Source organism: Rhea pennata, chromosome 7 (genome assembly GCF_028389875.1).
Source record: "Rhea pennata isolate bPtePen1 chromosome 7, bPtePen1.pri, whole genome shotgun sequence".
Lineage (NCBI taxonomy): Eukaryota > Metazoa > Chordata > Aves > Rheiformes > Rheidae > Rhea > Rhea pennata.
This window is the reverse complement of record NC_084669.1, coordinates 11,483,394-11,509,401: the sequence shown is the minus strand read 5'-3', so window position 1 is coordinate 11,509,401 and position 26,008 is coordinate 11,483,394. Positions and strand designations below refer to the sequence as shown.

Below are 26,008 nucleotides of genomic sequence, written 5' to 3'. Positions count from 1 at the left end.
GGAGGCGGCAGCGCCGAGCCGAGCCGGGAGGAGACGGTGAGGGGCGGGCTGAGTGGTGCAGGAGGCACTGGGGCGGGAGCCTCCCCCATCGGCCGGAGACATGTACATCAAGCAGGTGAGGCGCCGCGGCCGAGCCGCCCGCCTTGGGCGGCGCGGGCCTGGCCGGGGTCGGGGCCGGGGCCGGGGCCTGGCGCGGCGCGGCCCGCCCCTCCGCCGGGCTCCCCCGCCTGGGCCGGGCGGCAGGGCCAGGCCCCGGCGCGCCGCGGCCTTTGCGTGGGGCGCCGCTTGCCCAGGGAGAGGCCGCGTTCCTCGCTGCCGGGAAGGGCCCTCGGCGCTGCCACACGGCTCCTCCGCCGCTGGGCTGGCGGTAGCTTCTCTCCCCCGGCGCCTGCGGGCGGTTTCATTCATTGCCCGTGCGCGGTGGGGTTGGGGAGGGGAGGCGCTGTGGGGCGTCTGCTCTGCCACGGGCTCCGTGGGGACCCTCCGGACGGGGCAGCCCTGGTGTCCCGGCCCTCCACCCTGGCTGAGCCTGGGCCGGGAGGCTCGTCCCACACGGGGAAAGTAAACAAAAGGGCTGTCCTCGGCTGTCAGGAGGCATCTTTCAGCTGTTAAGGCGTTTGTTGTTTGTTTTTAATCTGTGTGTGCATTGGTGTGAGGAAGTGTGCCTGCGCTTAAGGTTTAAACTCAAAGTGCTTCTGATTCCCCCCTCTCCCAGGAGAGTTACTGCTTGTATTGAGGTGGTGCCTTGGGTCCCCGGACGTCGGTCGTTTTGGTTATGCATCTCATTCCTGAGACGCAAACTACAGCGAACGTTCAGTTAAAGAGAAAGTCTGTGCACAGTCCATTTCTAAATAGTCTTCAAGACTGAGGCTATCATTAATGCCACTGCTATAGTATATCCCTGCAGTCTTTCATGTTGCATAGTGTAGTTTTAATTTTTATGACTGCTTTCTTAGCCCTACCTATACCTGTTGAGATAAAATTGGTAGGTCTTCTGGTTTTTAGTGGACTCAAAATCAATCTGACATTTGGCCACCCTACAGTTATCTTCAGTAAGAAGAATATTTTATTCTGTTTAAAGGTGTTTTCTATGTAAGAACAGTTTTTCTTAAGCCATTTGGGTGTCAAAGTGTTGCCGATGCCTCTTGATAGTTTTGTAAGTCACTCTGTATCATTGTAAGTGCATGCTTTAAAATGGTTGAATAAGAATTCTTGTTCTACAAGCTTGAACTTCACAAAAATTAATAGTAGTGAAGCTGTATGTGGAATTATGTTAAGCAGCTCAAATTGGGGAAAACAAGAAATGAGTTTCATATGAAAAAGAAATTTGAGTGGCCCATATGTGGCACTGTTCTAGGGGCAATAAAAGAGGATAACAGTATGCAAATCTGAGAATAAAGGGGATGAAGGTGATATTAGGAATAAATAAAATAAAAATTACTGGTGCAACTAAAATCATCCCTAAACTTTGAAGATGAAAATGATTTAAGCCTTGATTTGAGGCTGTACAAGGCAATGAAAAAGACTTGTAATGTGTAGGATGCATGATGCAAGAAACCACCTAGAAAAAATTTGGGGGAAAAGAGTGGTGTTTGCCTCTTGCAGCTTTGAAGTGTTGCATAGGTATGTAGATGGCAAAAGTTTGTGCCTGTATAATAATAAGAAATAACATTTGGGGTTTTTTTCAGCTTTTTGTGGAGACTTGCAGGTTGCTTTGGGAATAAAGTAGATAAATTACTCCTATCCAATCAATTTTAGGGTATTAGAGGTAAACTAGAAAAATACTAGCAACCAAATTTCTTGCTCTTTTGATTTTCTTTTGAAAACTGGTGAATGAGCAAACAGTGTTGTTTGGGTGGTGGTGTTCTTTCTTTCATAAGCCAGCATGAGTGAATGTGGTTGCTATGGCCTGGAACTACTTGCAGGACCAGAGTAAGAATTCTGCAGCTGCTGCTGTTCTCTGAAAGCCACTGATGCTGAGGCAGAGCTGACTTACTATGAAAGGCTCCTTTTTGGAGCATGAGGCAGACTGGCTCCTGGGGGGAAGTGTTTGTGTTCACAGCAATGACTGATCCTGTTCAGTTAGTACATTGTCTTAAACTTGCTTATTGCTTGGCAAATTAAATTCGGAAGTTCTAAATCTTTTCCAAACACAGTTGCCTTGGATTTAGATCTGAATACACTGCAGGTACTTCAATGACTGTAGTTGATGCTGATGACTAAGAATTGTCTTTCGCCTGCAGAAAAGGGATCACAAACACCTGCAGTTTAAAAAAAAAAAAAATTTTTAGATGGATGAACTACTGCAGCATGTGACAGAGTATTTCTTTTTCCAAAATAAAGAATATGGCTTCTGTTGCCTAGATCTAATTTATGATGGTCAAACATCAATATTTTTCTGCCTATCCATACCCTTAGCTTCATATTCTGGTAATGGAATAATTTTGCGAAGAGGGTTTAACCAGGCAAGTGCAGCATCTGGGAGGAGAGAGAATGGTTCTTTCCATAAAGGTTAGTCAATGCCTTTGAGTTGTATTGTATTTAATGTTTAATAAACCCATGCTGTCTAGCATGACATTTTCACACTATCGGAGAAACAGATTTAATTTACTAGAGCAAGCAGGTGTTTCCAGTGATATTCCTTGATTATGAGCTATCAAGCAGAAGTGGTGGGGAGGAGTGACTAAGATCAAACTTCTGTTGAATGAAAGGGCATCTTGTTCTCTCTGTCTCTTGTTTGGTAAATTTTATGCATGGAGTTATCTCCCACTGTTTGTTTAGTGTATGCTATCAGAACATTGCTGAATATAAATATGATCCTCAAAATATCTGTTTCTTGAATTGTTGAGATGTAGAGTTAGTTTAGTTTTTTTGTAGTAGAGGAAAAGCTTGTTTTAATATGTTTGTAGTATTTTTTTTTCCAGTCCTAGGTTTTTTTGTTTTGTTCATTCTTTGCACTTCTCTGGTACCTACTGTTGTGCTCATGTTGTAGAACATGCGCTATTTATAAACTTGAAGAAAGAAGAGGTGGCAGGTTTAGAAATACAGTAAATAATGATGGTACTGCAGTGACTTGGCCTTACAGACAGAGCATTGTAAATGGTTTTTCATTCCTAGCTTAAGCAATAATAATGTTAGGAAGGCAGCAAAATGTGTTAGGATATATTTCTGAACAAATCTTGTCCTTCATTCTTCATAGTAGCTGTCACAGTTAAAATACTGGTGACATTATTTTAACAACATTTTCTTTCTGATGGAGAAAAGCTGGGGGGGGACACAAAGATCAATTCTAGGCCTTTTGTAAGCAAACATCAAAAACTTCATGTAGCTAGTGTCTTTCTGATAGATGTTTTGTTGAGTAGAGCAGAGCAAAGCTATTGTATATTCTTTCAGAACAGCTTTGATAGCTGGAAAGGGTTGCTCGATGCTGAAATAGGCATGCTGGAAGATGGATCAATTTTGCTGCTATGCAGAACCAAAGTATTGGGATACAGTCACTCCATATGTTGTGTATTACTTGGTCTGACAAACCTCAGATGACTATGAAATAAAGAGTTGAAACTTGACATGCTTCTAGATTAGTTTGCTGCATGACTCTAAATGTGTAGGTTTGTATATGTCCATTTAGGCAGTGAATTAACTGAAATGAAGATTCCTTCCCCCCTCCTCCCCTTTAGGGGTTTACTGCTGCTATATTTGTGCTATACTATGCAAATGATAAGCAGCAGTAAACATGAAAGTGTAAAAGTAACCTGTGTATGGTAGATATGGAAGAAGATGAAGACTTACGTAGTGTTCCTTCATATTGACACTGGTAAACCTATTAATATTTAGACTTTTTTTCTTGTGGTTGTTTAGTAGAAACACCACAATTAACTGAGACTTTCTTGAATGTGAAATAGGTAAACAGTCTGGTATAACTCTTGCAGTCTGTAATTGTTCTACTTCGAATTTGTACATTGAATTCTTGTGCTGTTTGTGTGTGGATTGTGTTAAGAAACTAATTATATTCTGACCCCAGAAAGACATGTCGTTGTTGTTGTATGTAATATTGATTCAAATGCATTTTCCCGAATAGTTTTATACCATTGCAGAAAGACTGACTTTATTGCAGAATTCTCCTATTCATTATACTTTGGTCTAGATAAATATCTCATGTGATGTGGGGAGAAAAATCTGTTCTCCTGAAGTGATAATTAGGTGAGGGACAGAGTCTTATGATGCAAGTTGCTGCTCTTGAGACAAAAGTTTGAAATAAAAAAAAAATCGGGTGTATTACAATTGATCTAAATATTTCATGAGGTCTTATCTGTTCTTACACAGTTTTTACAATATAACTTTTTGTTTAAATACCTTGTTTCCGTTAATTAGGTAATTATTCAAGGGTTTCGAAGCTACAGAGACCAAACCATTGTGGATCCATTCAGTTCAAAACACAATGTTATTGGTAAGTTTTGATACTTCTAACACCAGCTAGTGTTACACTGTTTCATTGAACCTAGAGTCCTTTATGATGTTTTAACATTCTTCCTACCTTTCAATACTTCATTTGTATTGCCTACACCTGCTCTTTAAAGTTGTCTTGTGGCAAGGTACATTCTGTTTACAGTAAAGTAATGATAGCATTCAATTTTATTATGACAACAGTATGCTTGTGTCTTAGTAATTGAGTGTTGTAAACTCCTTCATATGTGTAGACATCTGCACCAGCTGAGCTACCTTGAAGGCTATCCTTGCAGGAACAAGGGCAGAGAGCTTTTGTTTGGGGTTGAGATCTTTGTTTGTTGTTGGGGGGGGGGTCATTTTTGATAAGTAAGCACATTGGCTACCCTAGGGTGTTGCAGAGAAAACTGGTAGTAATATCTACGTAGTTTAACAAAACGTTCTCTACTATTCCTGTGCCTCTTCCTTTTTATGCTCATGGATGTGTACTCCCACCTTTTCATTTTCATTGAATTTAGTGACTGCAGCAATTTGATTGAGGCTGCTGACCCAACAGAAAGCAATCGTTTTCCCCCCCCCCCCAAAAAAAAAAAAGATTGATAGTCATGGTTGCCTCTGAGAATGGAAATATTGTGCATCCTTGAACAGCATGTCCCAATATGTTTTATACATTAATGGAAGCTAAGACTTCACCCAGAAATAAATGCTTATAAAGGGTGTGTGGGGGTCATGTTTTACCATTGTTTGCCTTTAAAAAATAGCAGTTTCATAAGAAACTTACAGCGTGATTTTAATATCTGCATTATTCCTATGGTATTTTAGGAAAGAATGGGATCTGGAGCAGGATAAATAAAACGCTCTCTATGAATGTCAATTGTGGAAGAGTTGGTTTATTGGCAAAGTGGGTTCTGTTGCATTCATGTATGGAGAATGCTGGAGAGGAGGAGTGGTGTGCTGATCAGGCAGCAGCAACACTAATACTTAAAGCAGAGAGCAGGTAGTAGGAAGGGAGGAAAAACCGAGGATGCTTGTTGCTTGTAGAAAGCAAGCAATTTTAAAGTTAAAACAAGAGGTACTGATCTTGAAGACAAGACAGTGCTTTTCTAAAACACACCAGAGTAAACACTAATTAAGGTATGTTAGTGCAGTGCAACTTTTGAGGTGTAAAATGATGATACTTCCAGTTTTTTTAAAAACAAAACATGACTGAATTATTAAGGAGTTTATATAGTGCACAATCAGTCTAAATTTACAGATGTGATTTCCTTTGGTTAAGTATAAAAGATACTAGGACCATAAGAATTGTTTTTATGGTCTAGTGTTTCATCCTACCAAAAAATGAGTATTAAAAATAGAATGATGGAAGTAAATAAGATTGTTTTAACCATTATTCTGACTGAGGACTGTTGCTGTAGTTTGTAAGTTGTTATAGTGTGTTTGACTGTGGAATGAATCATTCTGTCTTGTTCAGAGGCAGTGGCTAAGTGACCATGTGCTAAGCTCATCTTGTACTCTTGAGGTTTTATTTTGTCTAGCTGTGTTATGTTTGGGTTCTGCTCTTGCATGTATTTATATGCAAACTGCAATGTACATTCCACTGTTAAACTTATTTAAACTGCTGTTTTATGTTCTGTATTACTTTTAATTTTCAGTGGGAAGAAACGGATCTGGAAAAAGTAACTTTTTCTATGGTAAGCATGGGCTTTATTTGATAGTATTGGGATGCTGGTAATATAGCTGTTTGTTTTTGTTCCCCCCACCCCCAACCACAAGCTCATTGATCAGAATTTCTTCCTTAACTAGGAATGGCAGGTTGGTCGATAGTTGACAATGATGGAGAAAGGTCTAAATGCACCTGTTGAATATTCATCTGTGTTTTCCTTGCTATTTATCTTCTCTTATTAAGAGCCTTCTCAGTTTTGTTTGTTTTTCAAATGGCAAAGAATATTTACAAAAAGAAGCTGATTTTAGAAGTCACCAGCTTGCAAACAGATCATAGAGTTTGCAGTTACTTTAAACATTCATCTTGCTGGCTAAATTCTAAGACAGTTCCCTCAAAGCATGGCATAACTTGCTTAAATGCAACCTTTTAACAGTTTGATTGTCTTGTGTCTTCTGGGAGGTGAAGGCTTCAGCAGAGGAGCAGAGAAGCTAGCCAAAGATGTTAGTGACCCCTTTATGATGGTAGTACATACGAATTTTCAATTGTTACTGAAGTATTTTGGTGTCATTTTTGATCTAGCTGTGTGCTGAGCTGTGTTTTATAGAAGAAATTTTGCTAGTTCATGAACTGCTACATGTGTGGAATTGCTAAGGCTGTGAATCAATAAGGAAGTGAACTAGTAGGCCAGCGATGATGCAAATTCTTTAAAGAAATTCTAGTGTGAACCAAGCCGAGTGATCAAGCTCCAGCAGATTAAGGTGTGCTTTTTTGAGGAGCCATTATAAGGTATTAACAGTGATGTGACTATACTGTACATAAAGTCTGTTTTGAGATACAGAAACATCCTCTGTACGGGAAAGAACAAATCTTGTTTTTGTTGCTATTCTATTACAGCAATTCAGTTTGTCCTCAGTGATGAATTCAGTCATCTTCGCCCAGAGCAGCGACTGGCTTTGTTGCATGTAAGTGAAGATGTATAACAAGAAAAAAGAATTAGAGCTTTTGATTGTTGCTACAACTTTGTCAGATTGCAGGAATGTGGATATTCTAAGACAGTTATTTTGGAAACATCCTTAAACATTTTTTCCCCCATTTTCCTTTGACAACAAAAGTTGTTACAAAATAATGCATTATGCTATTATGGGTAGTTAATGCATGCCTGTGGATGTCTGTCCAAGATTTTGAAAAATAAAAATGTATTTACTGAAGCTTACATGGAAGATCATGAATCCCAAATCTTTGGAAGGAAGTGGAAAGTGTGCTTGTCAGGGGAAAGGAGAGGTTAATTATTTTCAGAATCCTTCCAAAGAGGGAAGTCTCTGACCAAAATATTTTCCTTTCTCAGGAAGGTACAGGTCCTCGTGTTATTTCAGCTTTCGTGGAAATTATTTTTGACAATTCAGACAACAGGTTACCAGTAAGTTGAATACACTACTTCCAAAACAAATAGTAATTTGGGGCTCTAATACCTTTGTATTATAAACATATTCAATACTTTAACTTTGCTGTGGGGTCAGGTCTGGTAGAAAGTGCTATAAGCATTCTGGATTAGTTATATCTAGTGCAAGCAGCTCAATTTATTGGAGTTTGCTTGTTTTCTTTTCTTAAGATTGATAAAGAGGAAGTCTCACTTCGCAGAGTCATTGGAGCCAAGAAAGACCAATATTTCCTAGACAAGAAAATGGTGACGTAGGTACTTCTTTTCCTTACCTGAATGAGCCAAGTAGTATTACTGTAAAATACTCTAGGCATACGAAATACTTTTCTCTAGTCTGAAACAAATGAATTCTCATGAGTTTCCTTGCTAGCTATGCATTGCTGGTAACTTAGTTGTATAATGCGCAGTACAAGTAGTTTGACAGCAAAGACATCAGTCCTTGTGTAATAGGCAGCAGGCTTTGAGCTTATGGATTAATCCCATTCATCAGTGTGCTGTTTAGTTGCTTATATTTTTTTTTCGGGGCCTTTTTTTAAATACAAGAGTTATCAAAATTTAAGTTGTTTCATATGCTTCTTTGTGGTATCTTTATCTATATTTGCATTTTGTGCTGCAGAGTGCTTCATTTTTGATTTCTTTCCAATGTTATAGTTTTCTGTCTTTAATTTCATTTTAGAATTGGCTATTAACAAATAAAGAAACTTCTTTGAACGCTGTATGTATTGCATATGGCGATTAAAGTATTTGATTTACAATTGTGATACTTTATTGTATTTTTGCAGCTGTTACTAGCTGTAAGTTTTTTTTTTTTTCTTTTTTCTTAATACATTCAAAATACTACTTTCAGGAAAAATGATGTAATGAATCTTCTTGAAAGTGCTGGATTTTCTCGCAGTAATCCCTACTACATTGTCAAACAAGGAAAGGTAAGTTTTTTTTTTTTTTTTTTCCTTCCACAGAGCAGAATAAATCACTATCAAAAGTGTTCTGTTTCTTGAAAGACAGATTTTCATTCTTCTGCGAAAGTAAAACAAATTATTTTAGTTTGGAATAGTTCTTGTAGATGCTGCTTTTGCAAATGATACTCTTGCAGTGGTATATGTAGTGAATGATGGGTTAATATCTAATAATGTTGATACTCTTGGAAAAAACTTTTACAAATAACCTTTGCAATTACATACTTTTGTATTTAAATATAAAAAGCCTTAGTTGTTCTGTTTCTTCCAGTGCAAATTCCTAGGTTTACAAGTCTTTAAGATGAGGTGGGAAAGTAATTGTAGAGAATTATAGAGAAAGAATGAGAACATTGGATGTGGAGGCACCAAAAGGAACATGCAGTGGGGAAAGGGTTCTCAGCATGGCCTGTATCAATGGCACGCAGATTAGCAGGTCTTCAAGACTCCAACCATTTCAAAAGACATCCAGACCTGGAAACAAAAAACAGTGATGACTTCTAATGAATCACAGGGGTGGGACAAGATGGAGACACTTAACTGTTGACTCCCAAAGGTTCTAGAAAGGCATATTCAAAAAGAGGAATGCAGCCTTCCTGAAGAGGACTTGTTCAGCAGTGCTGATCCAGAAATGCAGTCTCTCAACTGTTTAATAACCTAAATAAATACTCCTTTAGAACTGAAGTTTGGCACCTGGAAGGAAGAACTCCAACTGGAAAATCACTGTGTCTTGTAGTGGAAATAAGTGTATGTGACAGCAAGTGCGAAATCAAAATGTACAATATGAAAAGCAGTATATAAATTGCAAGCAATTATCTACTTCTAGAGGTACGCAGCCTCTGAAATTCTGTTGAAGGAGAGTGAGTTTTACTTCAGCTTCTAATTGTATGACTGATGTAGTGTTGGATTAATGGATGCAAAATGATACAGTGTTAATGGAAAACTTTCAGCTAGGTGGTTTTAGCAGCAGAACTTAAAAGCCCAACCATGAGCTTATCTGAAAATAAGTTTGAGCTGATGGAGTTTCTTCAGTCTACATAATACTGGCATCCTGAGTTTCAGCAATAACTGGCAGCACTTGAAAACCAACAAAAGTGAATTGTAAGCAGAATAGTAGCTCTCCTAAAGTTATTGTCTCATAAGAACAGTATGGTGTAAACTAGAAATCTTCATCTTCCTGCCAAAACCTCAGGCAAGCAAGCATAGAGGAAAAAGCACAGTCTTTCATCTCTTATGGTAATCTGTATATCCAGAGCAGGATACTGAAATTATAAGTGTTGAATTTTCAGATCAACCAGATGGCCACAGCTCCTGACTCTCAGAGACTGAAGTTGTTGAGAGAAGTAGCTGGTACCAGAGTGTATGATGAACGCAAAGAAGAGAGTATTTCACTAATGAAAGAAACAGGTAAAAATAGAGTGAACGTTTTATGCCATGGTAGTTCTTTAAGTAAAGGTTTATGCCTTTTTCAGTAAAAGTAATTGCTTGATTTTTATTTGTGGTATGTTAAATAATGCAGAGTATGTTGTATTTCCTTCTTGAATTTAAATATCTCAAAGGTTTAATAAATTAATTGATATGTTCTTTTAGTAAGAAAGCAGCCTTTTTAGCTAGATTAATAGGATAGCCCCCAGACTGTTTACTGTTACTTAAATGCTACAATTTATGTAGTGTCTGTAATGATGTTTGTAAACCAAGAAAATACATATTTTTCTTGTGTAACTAGTACTAGCAGTTTGCTAATCATACTGGGATGTTTTTTGGGGGGAAATTCTGGACATCAGTTCTTTGTATGTGAGTAATTGTTGGTCCATAGTTAACGACTTCTCATAGCTCTAAAGCTTCTTAACCTATTTACTGTTTAACAGAAGTTCTGTCTCATCTTTTTAAAAGAGGGCAAGCGGGAGAAGATCAATGAGCTGTTGAAGTACATTGAAGAGCGACTGCATACTCTTGAAGAGGAGAAAGAAGAGCTAGCTCAGTATCAGAAATGGGATAAAATGAGGAGAGCATTAGAATATACAATTTATAATCAGGAGCTTAATGAAACTCGGGCTAAGCTTGATGAGGTGAAGTATCTTGTCTACCTATGAAATAAAAAATGAACTCTCAACTGCTTTATGCAGACATCTCCTTACCTTCCTTGGTAGAATTTTGTCAATGTCCTTGGCTAATATAACACATTGGGTTTTTTCGTTTTGAAAGTAGAAGTTTACTAAAGTACTTTCGGGCTCAATCCCTGTATGAGGCTATGCTGAGGGTTGGACTAGATGGTCTCCAGAGGTGCCTTCCAACCTTACCATTCTATGAAACTCTTGCTAATTATTCTATTTCTCTACAGCTTTCTGCCAAACGAGAGACAAGTGGAGAGAAATCTAGACAGCTAAGAGATGCACAGCAAGATGCCAGAGATAAAATGGAGGTAAAAATATGTAACAGGGACTCTTTCAAGAGGCTCTTTTATTTCTTTATTTATTTTAATGGGATACATATACCTTGTCTGTATTAGTCCTTTTCTCTGGATTGCTTCTTTGTGTGTGTGTGAACACTTGATTAAAATCTGAATTCAGACAAAGATCCTGGAGGTAATTACCTTGAAATGAGAAGAGTTCCTACATTTTGAGCTTAAGCAGTTAACTTTGAAAACATTTTAAATTCTAATCTATGCTTTCATTCTTTTTGAAGTTTGGAAGAGTTTATCAGACTTAGTTTATCCTGATTACATGGTAATTCTCTATTGGGAGTTATTTTCTTAGATAACTGAACTATGCGTTGGGCTTGACTATGGTGTATTTATACAGTGTCTAAGATACTACTTGCTTAATGTTTGTGTAGGAAATAGAACGGCAAGTTCGAGAACTGAAGACTAAGATTTCAGCAATGAAAGAAGAGAAAGAACAACTTAGTGCTGAAAGACAGGAGCAGATTAAACAGAGGACTAAGTTGGAGCTTAAGGCTAAGGACCTACAGGATGAATTAGCTGGCAACAGTGAACAAAGAGTAAGTAACAAAGGTGAAGTATAAAGTGTGATAAATACAAGATAGTGTGTGTTTATTGTAAGTTTTAGACAAGAAGAATCTCTTAAGAAGGCTTCTTTATTCCATCACACGTTGCAAAATAAAGCACCTACAGTCATCCTCATCTCTTACTCTATTTTGTTATATAATACCGGAATTATTGGGAAGGAGATTTTTCTTTGTAGGGTTCTTAATTTGGGCTTGGTTGTTTGACCTATGCTGACATTCCTTACTTGTGTTGTTTAACTACACCTTTTCAATAATGTTTGTGTCATCCCTCTTTGTCTTGATTGTGACTGAATCCATGGTGGTTATACAATCAAGCAGGATAGTGAGATAAACAAGTATCCTGCATTCTTACAATTAAAATACTCCTTAGAAATGTGTATTTGTCTGATAATATTAGTTTCTGGTACTGGCTAACTTTACTTTGTTTCACTTTCAGAAAAGACTGTTAAAGGAGAGGCAAAAGCTTCTTGAAAAAATTGAGGAGAAGCAGAAAGAGTTAGCAGAAACAGAGCCCAAATTCAACAGTGTAAAAGAAAAAGAAGAGAGAGGAATTGCTAGGTCTGTGTCACTTCCTAGTGGGGAGTTAAATAGAGATACTGTCAGAACAGTGTACAGTACATGCAGAACTATATTTGCTGCCTGAGAATTGGGTGGCCTATTGAGACACACAGGTGGCCTATTGAGATACCCCTTCTAATACTAAGGGATTGGGAAAGGGTTGGTATTAGGGAAACAATATTCAGGTTACTTTTTAGATGTGACCAAGTAGTATTTTTGCTTGTTGTGGTAGAGGTGGTAAGACTGTTTCTCAGGAATCTTGTTACAAAAGCTGAAAGACTGGTATGCCACTAAGGCTAACAAACAGCAAGAAGACATATTAAAGATCTGCAAAATAAGCTTTCCTGATTTGAGGGAAGGGAGAGAATTTTCCTTAAGCTTAATCAAAAAATCTGGGGGTTAGTCTTTTCTCATGATTGTGTAGTTTATAATGGACGATACTTTTTTTTTTTTTTTTTTTTGCTACTGGTTGACACTTAAGCCTAGCTTGATACTTTCTGACAGTTTTTTATGGTGATTTTTAATGCTTGCTCTAGGTAAATTCAGGATTTCTTTATAACGTACGCTATGTCTTCCCCTGCTCAAACTAGACTTGCCCAGGCAACACAGGAAAGAACAGATCTCTATGCAAAACAGGGTCGAGGAAGCCAATTTACTTCCAAAGAAGAAAGGGATAAGTGGATAAAGAAAGAACTGAAGTCACTGGATCAAGCCATCAATGACAAGAAGCGACAGATTGCAGCTATACATAAGGATTTAGAGGATACAGAGGCCAATAAGGAGAAGAATTTGGAACAATATAGTGTAAGTTTTCAGATTATTACTTTTGAGGATATCTGAGGGAAGAGCTAAAGGCAGTTTGTTCAAATAAGTTTATCTGAGTAAGCTCTTAGAGTCTACTTAAAATGGAGATAGAGGGTTCTCTTGTTGGGAGGAGTCTTTTAAAAGTGTATTATTGAAAACGTAGGCGCATAAAAACTGTCTCAGACCTTTCTTTGCTTGCTTTATGGTTCTTTCCACAATGTTGTCTGGCCTGAATTTTCAGGAAGAGAGACACAGCTGCCTTGTTGCTGTCATAGCTATTTCATATAGATAACATTTGTTATGTTTTATAGCATTGAACGCTGGATATTTTTCCTCTGTTTGGGGAATAAAGGAGATAAGAACAATATCTTTTAAATTCTGCTGGGAGCACTGCACCTTTGCATCACAATTACAGCTGACCAGGAATAGGGTCCCAATCAGTTTTAGCAGATACATCTGAGTCATCTTTAATGGTATTATCTGTATCATTTCTAGCGTTTAACTTCGGTGTTCTTAGAAGCAGCTCTTACACTGCAAATGTAGCAGTATAGTCTGAGAACATCATTCTTGTTAGCTCCATGGGTGAAAATCCCTTGCATTTATATCAGGAGAACACTGAGTACCAATAATGCTACCCTGCATGTGTTGATATTCTTAGGCTCTGCTGTATAATATGTTTTTTGAAATCAAGAATCAACCTGACAAAATCTAGTAATGTAGTTGTAGGAAAGAATTACAAGAGAAAGTGTTCTTTTATAATATGCTGTTTGGCTGAAACCCATGTTAGTTTGAGTTGACTGAAGAAAAAATTGGCTTTTATCACTGGTTATTTGCTTGTATTGGTATTGTATTGCTCTTTTCCCATTTTTTTCTGTAGAAAAGATAAATTTGAAGATGCCTTGATTTCTTTATCTTGGCTTACTTTTCCCCTTAATGTTGGCTTATGATAAGACTATAAGAGTTATGTAGCTTTTTATTATTTGAAGGGGAGGTGACTCAGGAAAAATTGATATAGAGCTTGCAAAGCTACTGTTGAAAAAACTTAACTGTTTTGAGAGCACATCTAGACTTCTTGTACACAGGAGCATGTCTAGTCCTCTTATACACAGCTAACTATAAAAATGTAATTGCATGCTAGCCTAAAGCTGCTTAAAGAGATGAAGGGTGCTAAAAGTGAGGGAAAGATGACTGCACATTGACTGGTGCTTAAAAACACAGTTAAGACGGTGGCTTTGGTAAAGTGTATGTACTACTGATGGGCAAACTAAAATTGTGACTAATAGCAATGTGGCTATTAGTGTGATACTTAGGACTAATATGCATGTTCCTATCAGATGCTGTATGTATCACAGCATAATTGCACCTGGTAGTTATGTATATGATGGTTCTTTTTGATTGTTTCTTATTCTGACTTACGGTGAGCTATTTCACTGTAACACTTAAGAGCACACCATTTTTTTTTTCCAGCTCTGTGCCTGCCTTGTAGTCCTACCACTCTGCTTTCCTACTGCTGACTTGAAAAGAACTATTCATTCTTAGTGCTTTTACAGTTTATGTTGCAAATTGGTGGAAAGTTGTGGGGATTGCTTCTGAATTTTAAACAGTAATTATAATACTGAATAAAAAGATTTTGAACATAGCTGTAGCTTCATAGTGCTTTTCTCTTTGTATTAGAAACTGGACCAGGATCTTAATGAAGTGAAGGCTCGTGTTGAAGAACTGGACAGAAAATACTATGAAGTGAAAAATAAAAAGGATGAACTACAGAGCGAAAGAAAGTTAGTAATTCATTGAAATATGTCTGAATCTCACTTAAATATGAAGGACCCCAACTGTGTAGTTGTTAACATGGCATGTAGGTATGTTTTTAAATGTAGCCATGTATGAACTTCTGCACTTAGCTTCCCATTAGATTTAGCATTCGTTGAAGACGCTATCTTCAGACTTAATTCCCATTTAACATACTTTAATTATTCTTGTTTTGCAGTTATCTGTGGAGAGAAGAGAATGCAGAGCAACAGGCTCTTGCTGCAAAGCGAGAAGACCTAGAAAAGAAACAGCAGCTTCTAAGAGCAGCAACAGGAAAGGTAAGATGCCTTGTATCTTTCAGAATTCTTTGTAGAAGCTCATCCTCCCACTTTTAAAGGGTAGGTCAGTTTTATCTGAAAGATATGACCATTAATTCATTTGGCTGTAGTCTTAGTGTCATAGTACAAATTGGCAAATCTTTTGAGCTGTATTTTTCAAATGTTTATAGCTCTAGAGATATTTTGAAATGAATTTTGTTAGCTTAAAGTTACTGAAGTGCGAGGAGAGCAGGTAGAAATACAATATTTATAAAACTTCTTTTGACTTTCTTTTTGCTTAAAAATTAACAGACCTTAAAGTGCAGACTCTTAAATACTTATTTCTTAGAAAGTCTTAGGTTACGCAGCAAGAACTTGGAAATAATGAAGGCCAACATTTTTATAAAGTGGAAGATGGAATGGATTTTTCTTTCTCTCTTAACAGGCTATTTTAAATGGTATAGACAGCATAAACAAAGTTTTGGAGCACTTCCGTCGAAAAGGCATAAACCAACATGTTCTAAATGGCTATCATGGCATTGTGATGAATAATTTTGAATGTGAACCAGCTTTCTACACTTGTGTTGAAGTTACTGCAGGGAACAGGTAATTACATGCTTTTCAGTGTTATTTGTTAAAGCATCTGCAGTAGTCCATACATTAGTTTAGTTGCTAGTACAGGTTCCTGTTGAAAGTTTTATTCTCTTAATCTTGTTCTTTGTCTTTTGTGAAACTAAGTGCATACAGTGTATTGTCATAAAATGTTCACAATTTTAAGAAGGAGCTAAGAACCCTACCCATTTAAAAACTAATCCTTAATCTTATCTCAAAAAAAAGGGGGGGGGGGGAAGTAAAAACAGACCCAGTCTCTAGGAATCGACCTTAAACAAACTCTTGGCAGACACCTATTGAATAAAGTGAACAGCATGTTCAAGGGTGAAGAATCCTACAGCAGGCAACTGTACGAATCAATAGGAGTATTTACTTGCCACACTAGAAGGTGTCGTGTGAAGGTAGGCCTCAGACTGTCAAGAACTGCCATTTAAAAGCTGTCTGAGAAATAATGAGTAGTTAATGAGTCTCTGTGTGTAATGTATATTCTAGAAATGCCTGTTAGGTGGTCTACTACTTCCTGCACCATCTGACATTTCAAAATAAATAGCCTTAAGCAAGGCATGTTGCAGTCATGGAGATGACAGCAGCACAGAGAATATTATCCCAGAAGGAAAATTGATCCTTTGCCATTCCCAGTTTTTCATTCCTTTCAGTATTTTTGTTCTAAACTCATGACTAAATAGTGGTTGATATTGGTATTATTGCCTTTGTATTAAAAGGTGAAGACTTTCTCATAATCCTTTGGTATTTGGCTCATCCATCCCTGTTTTGTAATCACTGGCTGTGCTGTAAACACTCATACTGTGGAGTTTTTTTGTGTTTTGATGATAGTGGTACTTGTGGAGCTCTTTAGACCTCTACTTCCCATCCCCTATAGTGTGCCAGTACAGACTTTTGTAGGCCTCTAATGAAGCAAATTGAGGGACTGGTGGGGTGGTGGATGTTGCCATAGGGCAGAATGAGGACAGAGGTGGTGAAATGCTGATGGAACTACAATTTGAAGCGATGTCCCTCTTCTGAAACGTCTGTTTCTATGTGAACAAGCCTTTTTAAAGCACTGCATAGTTTTTTCAAAATTCTGTTATGGTTTGGAAAATGCAGTAGTAAACTGCAGTTGAACTTGTGAAGGATGGATCACATATTTCATTTGATTCTCTGAAACATACTATCAGTCATCAGAGGGGGAGATTTCTGTGGTCTCCATTTGTTGCTTGTACACAGAGCTTTTATTTTTGCCACATGTGCTGCAGTATTTAAAAACAAACTCTGTAAACAAAGGCGATACATCAATACAAAGTTGTGTTGCATTTACTTTAATATACCTGCATGCTTTTAATGTTCCATACATGAAAATACTAAAGTTTCTAGCACAGTAAAGTTTTTGCTTGTTTCTTGGGCTTGCTAATTAGGTTATTTTATCACATTGTGGATTCTGATGAGGTCAGTACAAAAATCTTAATGGAATTTAACAAAATGAACCTTCCGGGAGAAGTTACCTTTTTGCCTCTCAACAAGCTGGATGTTAGAGATACTGCTTATCCTGAGACTAATGTGAGTTAGAGTTCACTTTGAAACATTCTGTATTCTCTCTCTAAATCCAAAGCTTCGTGTTTTGAATTATTTACTGCTTACTGCCTGCTACTTTCCTTGATGTTGAATGTGTGTAATTAAATATTATTTCTAATGTGTCACTTCTCAATATTAAAAGCTCTTAACAGAAAAACATTTACTTTCCCACTAGGTTTTGCTGCTTCAAAGTGAGACTTTATATCTTCTAAGTGGTATATAGGTGGTAGTTAAAGGAAGCAGAATTTTCTTGTAACCTGACCATCAATAAATATGTCAATTACGAAATTGTGACTTTAAGCTGAAAGGCTGCTGTCAACAAAAGCTGAAGATAGTGTAATGTCAGTCATGGATGCTTTCTCAAAGTTATTTGATACCAGTCACTTTTGAAATAAAAGTAAACCTTTCACCTGCAACAGTTTAAAGTATTTCTGAAATATATTTCAAGAAAATATCTGCTTTTATTTGATAATGAAATAGTGAATTTTATGAATGTAATGACTTTCTACAACAATTATGGTAGGAAAAAATCCTTTAAAAGTTGATTTTTAGATAAAAATAGACTTTTATGGTATACTTATTTTAGGAGAGTCTTACTGGTGAAAATATTAATGTTTGTGTACTGTTCTTCACAGGAAAAATAGTACAGAAAAGAAAATATTTTTATGGCCAACTTAGCACAGTTTTTGAACTTAAGTGGCAATTTAATACTTAGATGAGATTCTTTGCAAACTCCAAGTTGACTTAAAGGAGTTTAGCTCAGCTTTGGTCTTTAAAGCTTAAATTGCAGAAGCTTTTGCCTGGTTTCTATACAGTTTTATGTCTTTATCTAGAGAATGTTTAATTAGTGTTTCCTTTTACCTAGTAATAAGCAGCTGCTTATTTCCAAAGCAGTTATTCAGAATATACAGTAACTTGGGTTCAGAATTTGACATCCTGTATACAGATTATGATATACACAGTTCTGGAAGTCTTAATTCTAAAAGCTTATTGTTTGTGAAGCCAAATGTTAGTCTTCAGTGATCGAGATGCAGATCTCTAGCTGAAACATAGAGATTAGACATTTAATAGAGGCTTAAGCTTGAAGGTATATTGTTTTTCTACTTTTGATAGATTTTTGGAGGATGAGGTGCTCTTACATTCTGTGATGAATTAGTTGCAATGCACTTGCAATGTTTGTTTCAATGCAGTGTTCTCACTAAAATCACATTCTTTTAGGATGCTATACCAATGATCAGCAAACTGAGATACAATCCAAGATTCGACAAAGCCTTCAAACATGTTTTTGGAAAGACGCTAATTTGTCGTAGTATGGAGGTATCTACCCAACTGGCCAGAGCTTTCACTATGGATTGTATTACTCTAGAAGGTAAATACTGCAGTTTCAGAAATTACTTAGTGGGGAAAATGAGATTAGTGGAGTGAGAGGCTCATCAAGCATGGTCTCTTAGTGTTGTCAAAGTAAAAACTGTTGAAAATAAAAAAGAGGTAACCAAGAGCAAACTGCTACCAGTGTGTGGCTAAAATACAGAAATTCTTAAGTCACTGAATTTTCTTATGTTCTAAAAAGTTAGTAGCTGGGCGTCTCCCTCCTGAGAAATGGAAAGCAGATTTTTGTGTATTATCCAATTAAGCTAGAATCTGGAGTATTCACAGTGTATTTCACCAGCTTAAAACAGTACTTAGGGCGCAAATGTGCAGTCTTAATTATTCAGAAGCGCAAGTTGAATACTTCTGCCTACCAGTCATATTTGCACATTCTTCTCTGAATTTATCTTTTGATAACGGATTGTTCTTGGAGAGCAGTTTTCCTGCAGGTTTATTCTGTTTGCTTTTTGTCTCTTAAAGAAGACAGTCTGAAAGTCTTCCCAAAGAATATCTGAGGAAGAAATGATTAATTACTAATATATGTGGCTTCTGCAGTATGTTGCTTCTGTAGAATTGCTCAGCCTCTCTTGCTTTTCTCCTTTGCAGTAGGTGAAAACTGGGTCAGGTTTTTTAACTGGTTAGTGATGAGCATTTTTGTTTTCCTTCATATAAACTGTTTTTTCCTGCAAACTATTTAGTTTCAGAACTTAATAAAGACAAAATTAACTAGCTAATGCTGAAAGAAGGTGATAGTCTTGAGCAACAGAATATACCTCAAGATGGCATACTGAAATGTTTTATAGTCACAAAACATTGTGTAAGGCAGTTACTACAAACATAGATGTGATACCTGAAACTGCTAAAGCATTTTTGTAGGTTAGTTGACATGTTATGTTTTTTCTGTAAGCTATATTGTAGAAACTACTCTGAACATGATGGAGAGTATATGCTGTGCAGTTTATATTGTCGTTTTCATGTGTTCTTAGGTGACCAAGTCAGCCATCGTGGTGCTTTGACAGGTGGTTATTATGACACAAGGAAGTCTCGTCTTGAATTGCAAAAAGATGTTAGAAAGGCAGAAGAAGAACTTGGTGAACTTGAAGCAAAACTCAATGAAAACTTACGCAGAAACATTGAAAATATCCTTTCATTGTTCTTCAAGGGTTGTGATGACAGAACTTTCATTTTGCAGTAATGGACAAAGACAATAGATCATAACATTTTTTTTCTTAACGTTATAAATTAGTTGTGCTGTTTGTCTTGACTGTTTGTGCAGCCCTGTTCTGCATAGTACTGTGGCAATAGTAGTAACAAAGGAGTCGATGTTAGAACCACTATTTTGGACTTGAGAAACCTTTCATGCTATCAGTTAACCTCAGACCTGACAAAATTTTGATTTCAGTTAGGTACTGAGGAAGTGTTGGTAGGAGGTTGGGTAGGGTGCCCATTTAGCTGGTAGGAATCCTGTGTGGCATACCATTCAGCTGTGGTGGAGCTTTGTTGTTACCACAGTCTGACAGTGAGCTTTAAAATGTAACACAAACTGACCTTGCATGTTGAAAGCAAAATTATGTTCTTTTATATTTTGTAAGGAAAATTAAGCTCTTACATTTGAACTTGTATCTTTACGTCCTTCTGACTGTCATGCTGTAAAAGCAGCAGAATGAAACTTCCTTGGTTTACTCTTGATGCTCTTGATGTTGGTAAGGGCTCAGGTAAGGGCTCAGGTTATTTCCTTGGGAGACGCTTTTTCATTTTCTCCTATACAACTGATTGTTTTTTATTATAATTGCAAGTGAATATGAGTCTGAAATTCTGTTATGGGGCTTAGAGAAGGACTAAGTTTTGAAATTTCCAGTAGGTATAAATGTCTTTTTAAAACATGGAGAGAATTTTCCTTAGCCCAGAGCATGGATTAATAATGAGATTGACCAGCTAATGAACCAAATGCAGCAAATTGAGACACAACAGAGAAAGTTCAAAGCCTCTCGAGACAGTATTTTGTCAGAGATGAAAATGCTGAAGGAGAAAAGGCAGCAGTCTGAAAAGACATTTATGCCTAAGGTATAATTAGAGGATATTATTGGTTTCTTGTTTACATCATAATATGAAAAGATTATTTTAAATGTGTACTGTCAAGCAAGTATATAGGAGGGAAAATTGAAAGAGGGATGTCGCCCACTTAAAAAAAAAAAATAAAGCATTTTATTTTTTCCCTTGGCTTTTGTTCAAAAATTTTTTTTTTTTTTATTTGGAAGGTAACATGCAAGCTGATAGATGTTTCTAAAGACAGCATTAATAATTAAATGTTGAAGATCCAGATAGTTGTCCATGTGATATCTCTGTGGGTTGGGCTTTTTTAGTAAAGATAATATGCTGAATACTTATATGTAAGTAGAAAAGTGAAATTTGTATAAATCTGCAGACAGCTCTGAGGAATGATACTGTTTCTGTTCCATAGCAACGCAGCTTGCAGAGTTTGGAGGCAAGTTTACATGCTATGGAATCAACTAGAGAATCATTAAAAGCAGAACTGGGGACAGACTTACTTTCTCAGCTCAGTCTTGAAGATCAGAAACGCGTGGATGCTCTTAATGATGAAATTCGACAGCTACAACAAGTAAGAGGAACTCAATATCATATGCTGAATGTGGTAGCTTTCTTTTCAGTATCTTAAAATCTTGTCTTTTCGTATGAAAAGTCACTAATGATGTGTTTTGTAATTAGACAAGTGTTTGACTGGTAGTAGGCAGGCATATATGGAATTTTCTCATCTGCAAAGATAATTATTTAATTTTTCTCAAATGCATGTGTTAGATGGAAGAAACACGAATATTCTCTTAAAAGCTCTTTTGGTTTTAAGAGTTGGATTCAGATGCTAATGCAGCTTGACAAAATTACAAGTTTGTGTAGTTGATTTTTTTTTTTTGATGCTAGCTAGCTGCAGAAATACTTGCTATTTCTATCTGTTAAAATTAGAACAATGGTCCTAAGAGTTGTATGATATTTACATATATTGTATTCTTTGAAGGGATCTTTAGTTTTTTAACAAGGAGGATATTAGTTGTTTGGGAGTCACTTGAGGCAATTAATATACTACTTTTTATTATTTCAGGAAAATAGACAGCTTTTGAATGAGAGAATTAAACTGGAAGGCATCATTACAAGAGTTGAAACATATCTCAATGAGAATTTGAGAAAACGTTTAGACCAAGTGGAACAAGTAAGGGTTTTATCTTAAAAGGCATTTTTTTTACAGTCCATTCTTGATTTATTTCCAGGGCTTCAGCATATTACTCTTTTGATAAATATGCATTTGTTACTATGTATGTTGCAACTTCAATACTTAATCTGATACTTTTGCTTCTCTTTATCTAAGCTAAGTTATATGTTCACTTGGATTTCAGCACAGTATTTTAAGAATATGTGAGATTCTGACCAAAAACATACCACCTATACAAAAGTCTGCTGTACTTGTAGAGTTCCACATTCAATTACAGCTACAGTAATGACAGATTTCTGTGCAGATGCAACTATAAAACTTCAGTAAAACACTTTGTTGTATACGTACATCAAGAGTAGTGGAAGATAACTTGGTAGCCTGATTTATACTTCTGTTCCCTTCCTTGCTGAAACTTGATTGCATTCATTTTGTCCCATAGGAACTGAATGAACTACGAGAAACAGAAGGTGGCACAGTTCTTACTGCCACAACATCAGAACTTGAGGCTATCAACAAACGAGTGAAAGATACACTGGCCCGATCAGATGGTTGGTAATACCACTTTTTCCAACAAAACTGTCCGTTCTGAAAGTTCACCATATCGTGTTTTGGTTTAAAAATAGAGCATAATATGAAAAGCAATCATCTAATGCAAGTAATATACAGTGTATAACAACTGTTACAGTGTAACAGATTCTTAGACCTTACTCCAAAAGATACAAAAGTACAGGATTTTGTGCAAATCAAACAAATGAAGTTTGTCCATGATTGCAAATGGATAATTATCTCAGTAAGTATGTATACATGATAACACAATTCTTTTGCCTAGCTATCTAAGCTTAAACTATCTAAGGAAACAGCGTGTGTGTGGATTCCTTCCCTCCTTCCCCACTGCCCGTTCTCTCTAGACTTTAACATGACCTTTGGTTGTTTCTCTGATCTTTATCCATATACTTAGAGAAGGAAAGGATGTTTCAAGATAGCTGACTGTATACCCATTGATTTTTACACAGACTTAACGCTTCTGGTTTTGTGCTCTTTCTTTCCCTCAACATTTCAGATCTGGATAATTCTATTGACAAAACAGAAGCAGGAATTAAAGAGCTTCAAAAAAGCATGGAACGCTGGAAGAACATGGAAAAAGAACATATGGATGCCATTAACCATGACACAAAAGAACTTGAAAAAATGACTAACAGGCAAGGCATGCTCCTCAAGAAGAAAGAGGAATGCATGAAGAAAATCAGGGAGTTGGGCTCACTTCCACAGGAGGCCTTTGAAAAATATCAGACTTTAAGTTTAAAGCAGGTAATAAGTGTGCTTAGTTTCATACTATAACAGAGCTGGTGATCTGAATTATTATTACAGGATCACACACAAACGTCTTGAGTGTCAAGTGTGGTTAGAATTGAAACTCACTTTGTTCTTCCTTATGCAGCTATTCCGCAAACTAGAGCAGTGTAATACAGAACTGAAGAAATACAGTCATGTTAATAAAAAAGCTTTAGATCAGTTTGTGAACTTCTCAGAACAGAAGGAAAAACTGATAAAAAGACAAGAGGAGCTGGACAGGGGCTACAAGTCCATCATGGAGCTGATGAATGTACTTGAGCTCAGGAAATACGAAGCTATTCAGCTGACTTTCAAACAGGTAATGTTGGCAACAGTTATGAAGAGACTGTGGAGTTGATATAAAATTGTCCCATTATGTAGCAACTACACAAGAAAAAAGATAAGTAGAGCTCTTGTATAATAATAGAAGGCTGTATCTTGTAACTGAGTTTTTCTTTGATACATGAAAAAGAAATAGGTTAGCGTTTTAAAAGTGCTGACCTTGGTTGTGTTACCATTCTTGCTTGTGTGAACTTTTAGAATGCTTCCTTTCTGTTGAATTTCTTTTGTATTATGTACAACTGTTTCTGGAGAAAGTTTGATAACAAACTGTGCTCCCAAGTCCATTCTCTGAATTAAGTGAAAGCCATTGCTACTTTTAGCAAAGGGTCTTACTGCAGTGTATAAAGTATTTTCGTAATGATCACTTTGCATAACTTCTAACCTTATCTGAAGTTCACTGAAATCATACTTGCTTTTGCTGTTGTTCTCTCTTTTTTTTTTTTTTAACAAAATCTTGTACTGTAAAAAATTGGTTCTGATGTTTTTAGAGCAATTTTTATGTATCAGGTATGTTTCCAACTTGTGCTTGAGCATGAATGCAGATCTGGTTAGAAGAAAATACATAGCATGATTAGAGAAAAACAGTAGTTGTTTCTACTCTATTTCACTATGTAGAATAAGCTGAATTGCTATTGGCTGTCTTTTCTTCTAAGGTGTCAAAAAACTTCAGTGAAGTGTTCCAGAAATTAGTTCCTGGTGGTAAAGCCACATTAGTGATGAAGAAAGGAGATGTGGAGGGCAGTCAGTCCCAGGATGAAGGTGAAGGCAGCACTGAGAGTGAAAGAGGATCTGGATCACAGAGCAGTGTTCCATCTGTAGACCAGTTCACTGGAGTTGGCATAAGGGTAAAGAAATACTTCATTTCAGTACTCAGTGGTCTTTTAGATTAAATATAGTTCAAATAGTAAAAAGACAACATTTAGCTGATCCTTTTTATTGAATACAATAGCAAATTATGTTATGGTTTAATACTGTAGAATCATCTTAACTGATATCATTTTCTTAGGTATCGTTCACAGGAAAACAGGGTGAAATGAGAGAAATGCAGCAACTTTCTGGTGGGCAGAAATCCTTAGTGGCCTTAGCCCTGATATTTGCTATCCAGAAATGTGATCCAGCTCCATTTTACTTGTTTGATGAAATTGACCAAGCCCTGGATGCTCAGCACAGAAAAGCTGTTTCAGGTAACTGCCTGCTTTAACTCATTTTTTAGCATAAATCAGTATGGTTGAAGGTGATGATCTGTCTTCTGATGCTTGCTGATGTTTCAGCAAACCTTTCATTGTAGAGGTGCTTGTTTATATATTCTGTGTGTGTGTGTGTTAGAAGTTAACTTTGTACTTTTGAGGGTTTCTGTGAACTTTTAGGGGGTGGAAGCTCTATCTTAATATGCAATGTTTAAAGGGGCTCTAATACATTTCAGTGTAGTGAAAATATTGCTGTTTTTGAAATGTAGTGGTTTGGTAAGAACCAGCTCTTACTGCATTAAGTTTGAAAAGTGCTCAGTCTATTTTTCATCATAAAGGTATAATGCACTGATTTGTCAAGTGATAGATTTGTCAGCGTTAATATTGGAACTAAGGCCTAAAACATAATAAAAACTAGGCGTGGATCCATTCTTGATTTGTTTTTTATTAGCAAGCAAAACTTTTTTTTAAACAAGGAATAGCAAACTTTTCTGTCTTGCATTAAGATTTATCCTATTCTATTCAGGCTGACCTTAATAAGGAATTCCTATGTTCTTCTCTTTAAGATATGATTATGGAACTGGCAGAACATGCTCAGTTTATTACAACAACTTTTAGGCCTGAACTGCTCGAGTCAGCTGACAAGTTCTATGGTGTAAAATTCAGAAACAAGGTAAATAAGTCTTACTTCTGGTATTTACTGAAAACCTTATCAAGCTGTGAATTTGAGACTGGACTTCATTTCCTAAGAATTGCAAGGGAGTCCTGATTTATATTGGTGTTAGATCTCTGGTTATTTTGCAGTCTGGTGTAGTTCTCTGTCCTGAAGAAGACTTAAGGATCTACATCTGTCCCTAGTCATTTGCTTTAAATGGAAACCAGATGTTTGTTACAGACTCATTGAGTCTTGATGGGAGCCTTTGGGAATAATGCTGTTCTGTTTTGTAGGAGATATTTCTAATCATTGCATACTTCTTGTTCCACCAGGTTAGTCATATTGATGTGATCACAGCAGAAATGGCCAAAGACTTTGTAGAAGATGACACCACCCATGGTTAAGCGAAAGCGTACTGACAGCTTGTTTGGAAGATGTGTATAGTGTGATGTTTATGCCAGGGAACTGTAAATTTAAAATATGAAATATTTAGTCCTTGTTTAAAATAGTTTTTGAACATACATTTTAACCAAAATCCCTGACAGTTTAGTTTCAAAGGAGCTTAAGTACTCATTTTGTCTCTGTTGCTGTATTTTATAAGATAATTGTTAATGTTACCTTTATACAGTACCTGTAGTTTGAAAGTTTTATTCCCCTCCCTCAAATCTTTTGTAAAGTGTCCTATTGCTGTTTTAAAGCTTTTCAGAAAGTGCTAGCGATTTCTTCCTAATTATAATTTTATCATTTATATTGCCTCACATGTTTTTT

At 36.7% G+C, this 26,008-nt stretch overlaps 1 protein-coding gene across 2 annotated transcripts; it reads left to right on the top strand.

The window, feature by feature from the left end:
* On the top strand, positions 1-25,993 carry SMC3 (structural maintenance of chromosomes 3). 2 transcript variants are annotated; one of them, XM_062580226.1, is made up of 29 exons: positions 1-115; positions 4,372-4,447; positions 6,096-6,134; positions 7,001-7,068; positions 7,452-7,523; positions 7,716-7,795; positions 8,392-8,470; positions 9,787-9,904; positions 10,391-10,566; positions 10,839-10,919; positions 11,333-11,497; positions 11,961-12,082; positions 12,673-12,886; positions 14,561-14,664; positions 14,874-14,973; positions 15,398-15,558; positions 16,977-17,118; positions 18,352-18,502; positions 19,488-19,640; positions 20,414-20,565; positions 20,963-21,121; positions 21,617-21,724; positions 22,164-22,272; positions 22,785-23,032; positions 23,163-23,375; positions 24,052-24,243; positions 24,405-24,582; positions 25,152-25,258; positions 25,573-25,993. In XM_062580226.1, the coding sequence occupies exons 1-29, from the start codon at positions 101-103 to the stop codon at positions 25,642-25,644; spliced, it is 3,654 nt and encodes a 1,217-aa protein (XP_062436210.1). In that variant the 5' UTR covers positions 1-100; the 3' UTR covers positions 25,645-25,993. The 2 variants fall into 2 exon arrangements, with proteins under 2 accessions (XP_062436210.1, XP_062436211.1); XM_062580227.1 differs by lacking the exons at positions 1-115; positions 7,452-7,523; positions 7,716-7,795 and having other exon boundaries at positions 4,376-4,447.
* The last annotated feature ends 15 nt before the right edge of the window (positions 25,994-26,008 follow it).

What these genes read in the sequence shown, in the direction of transcription:
- SMC3 (XM_062580226.1), top strand. An exon ending in GAAGAGAGAGGAATTGCTAG is followed by an intron (nt 12,083 to 12,672) that starts GTCTGTGTCACT and finishes TGCTCAAACTAG; the next exon opens with ACTTGCCCAGGCAACACAGG. An exon ending in TTCAGCTGACTTTCAAACAG is followed by an intron (nt 23,376 to 24,051) that starts GTAATGTTGGCA and finishes TTTTCTTCTAAG; the next exon opens with GTGTCAAAAAACTTCAGTGA.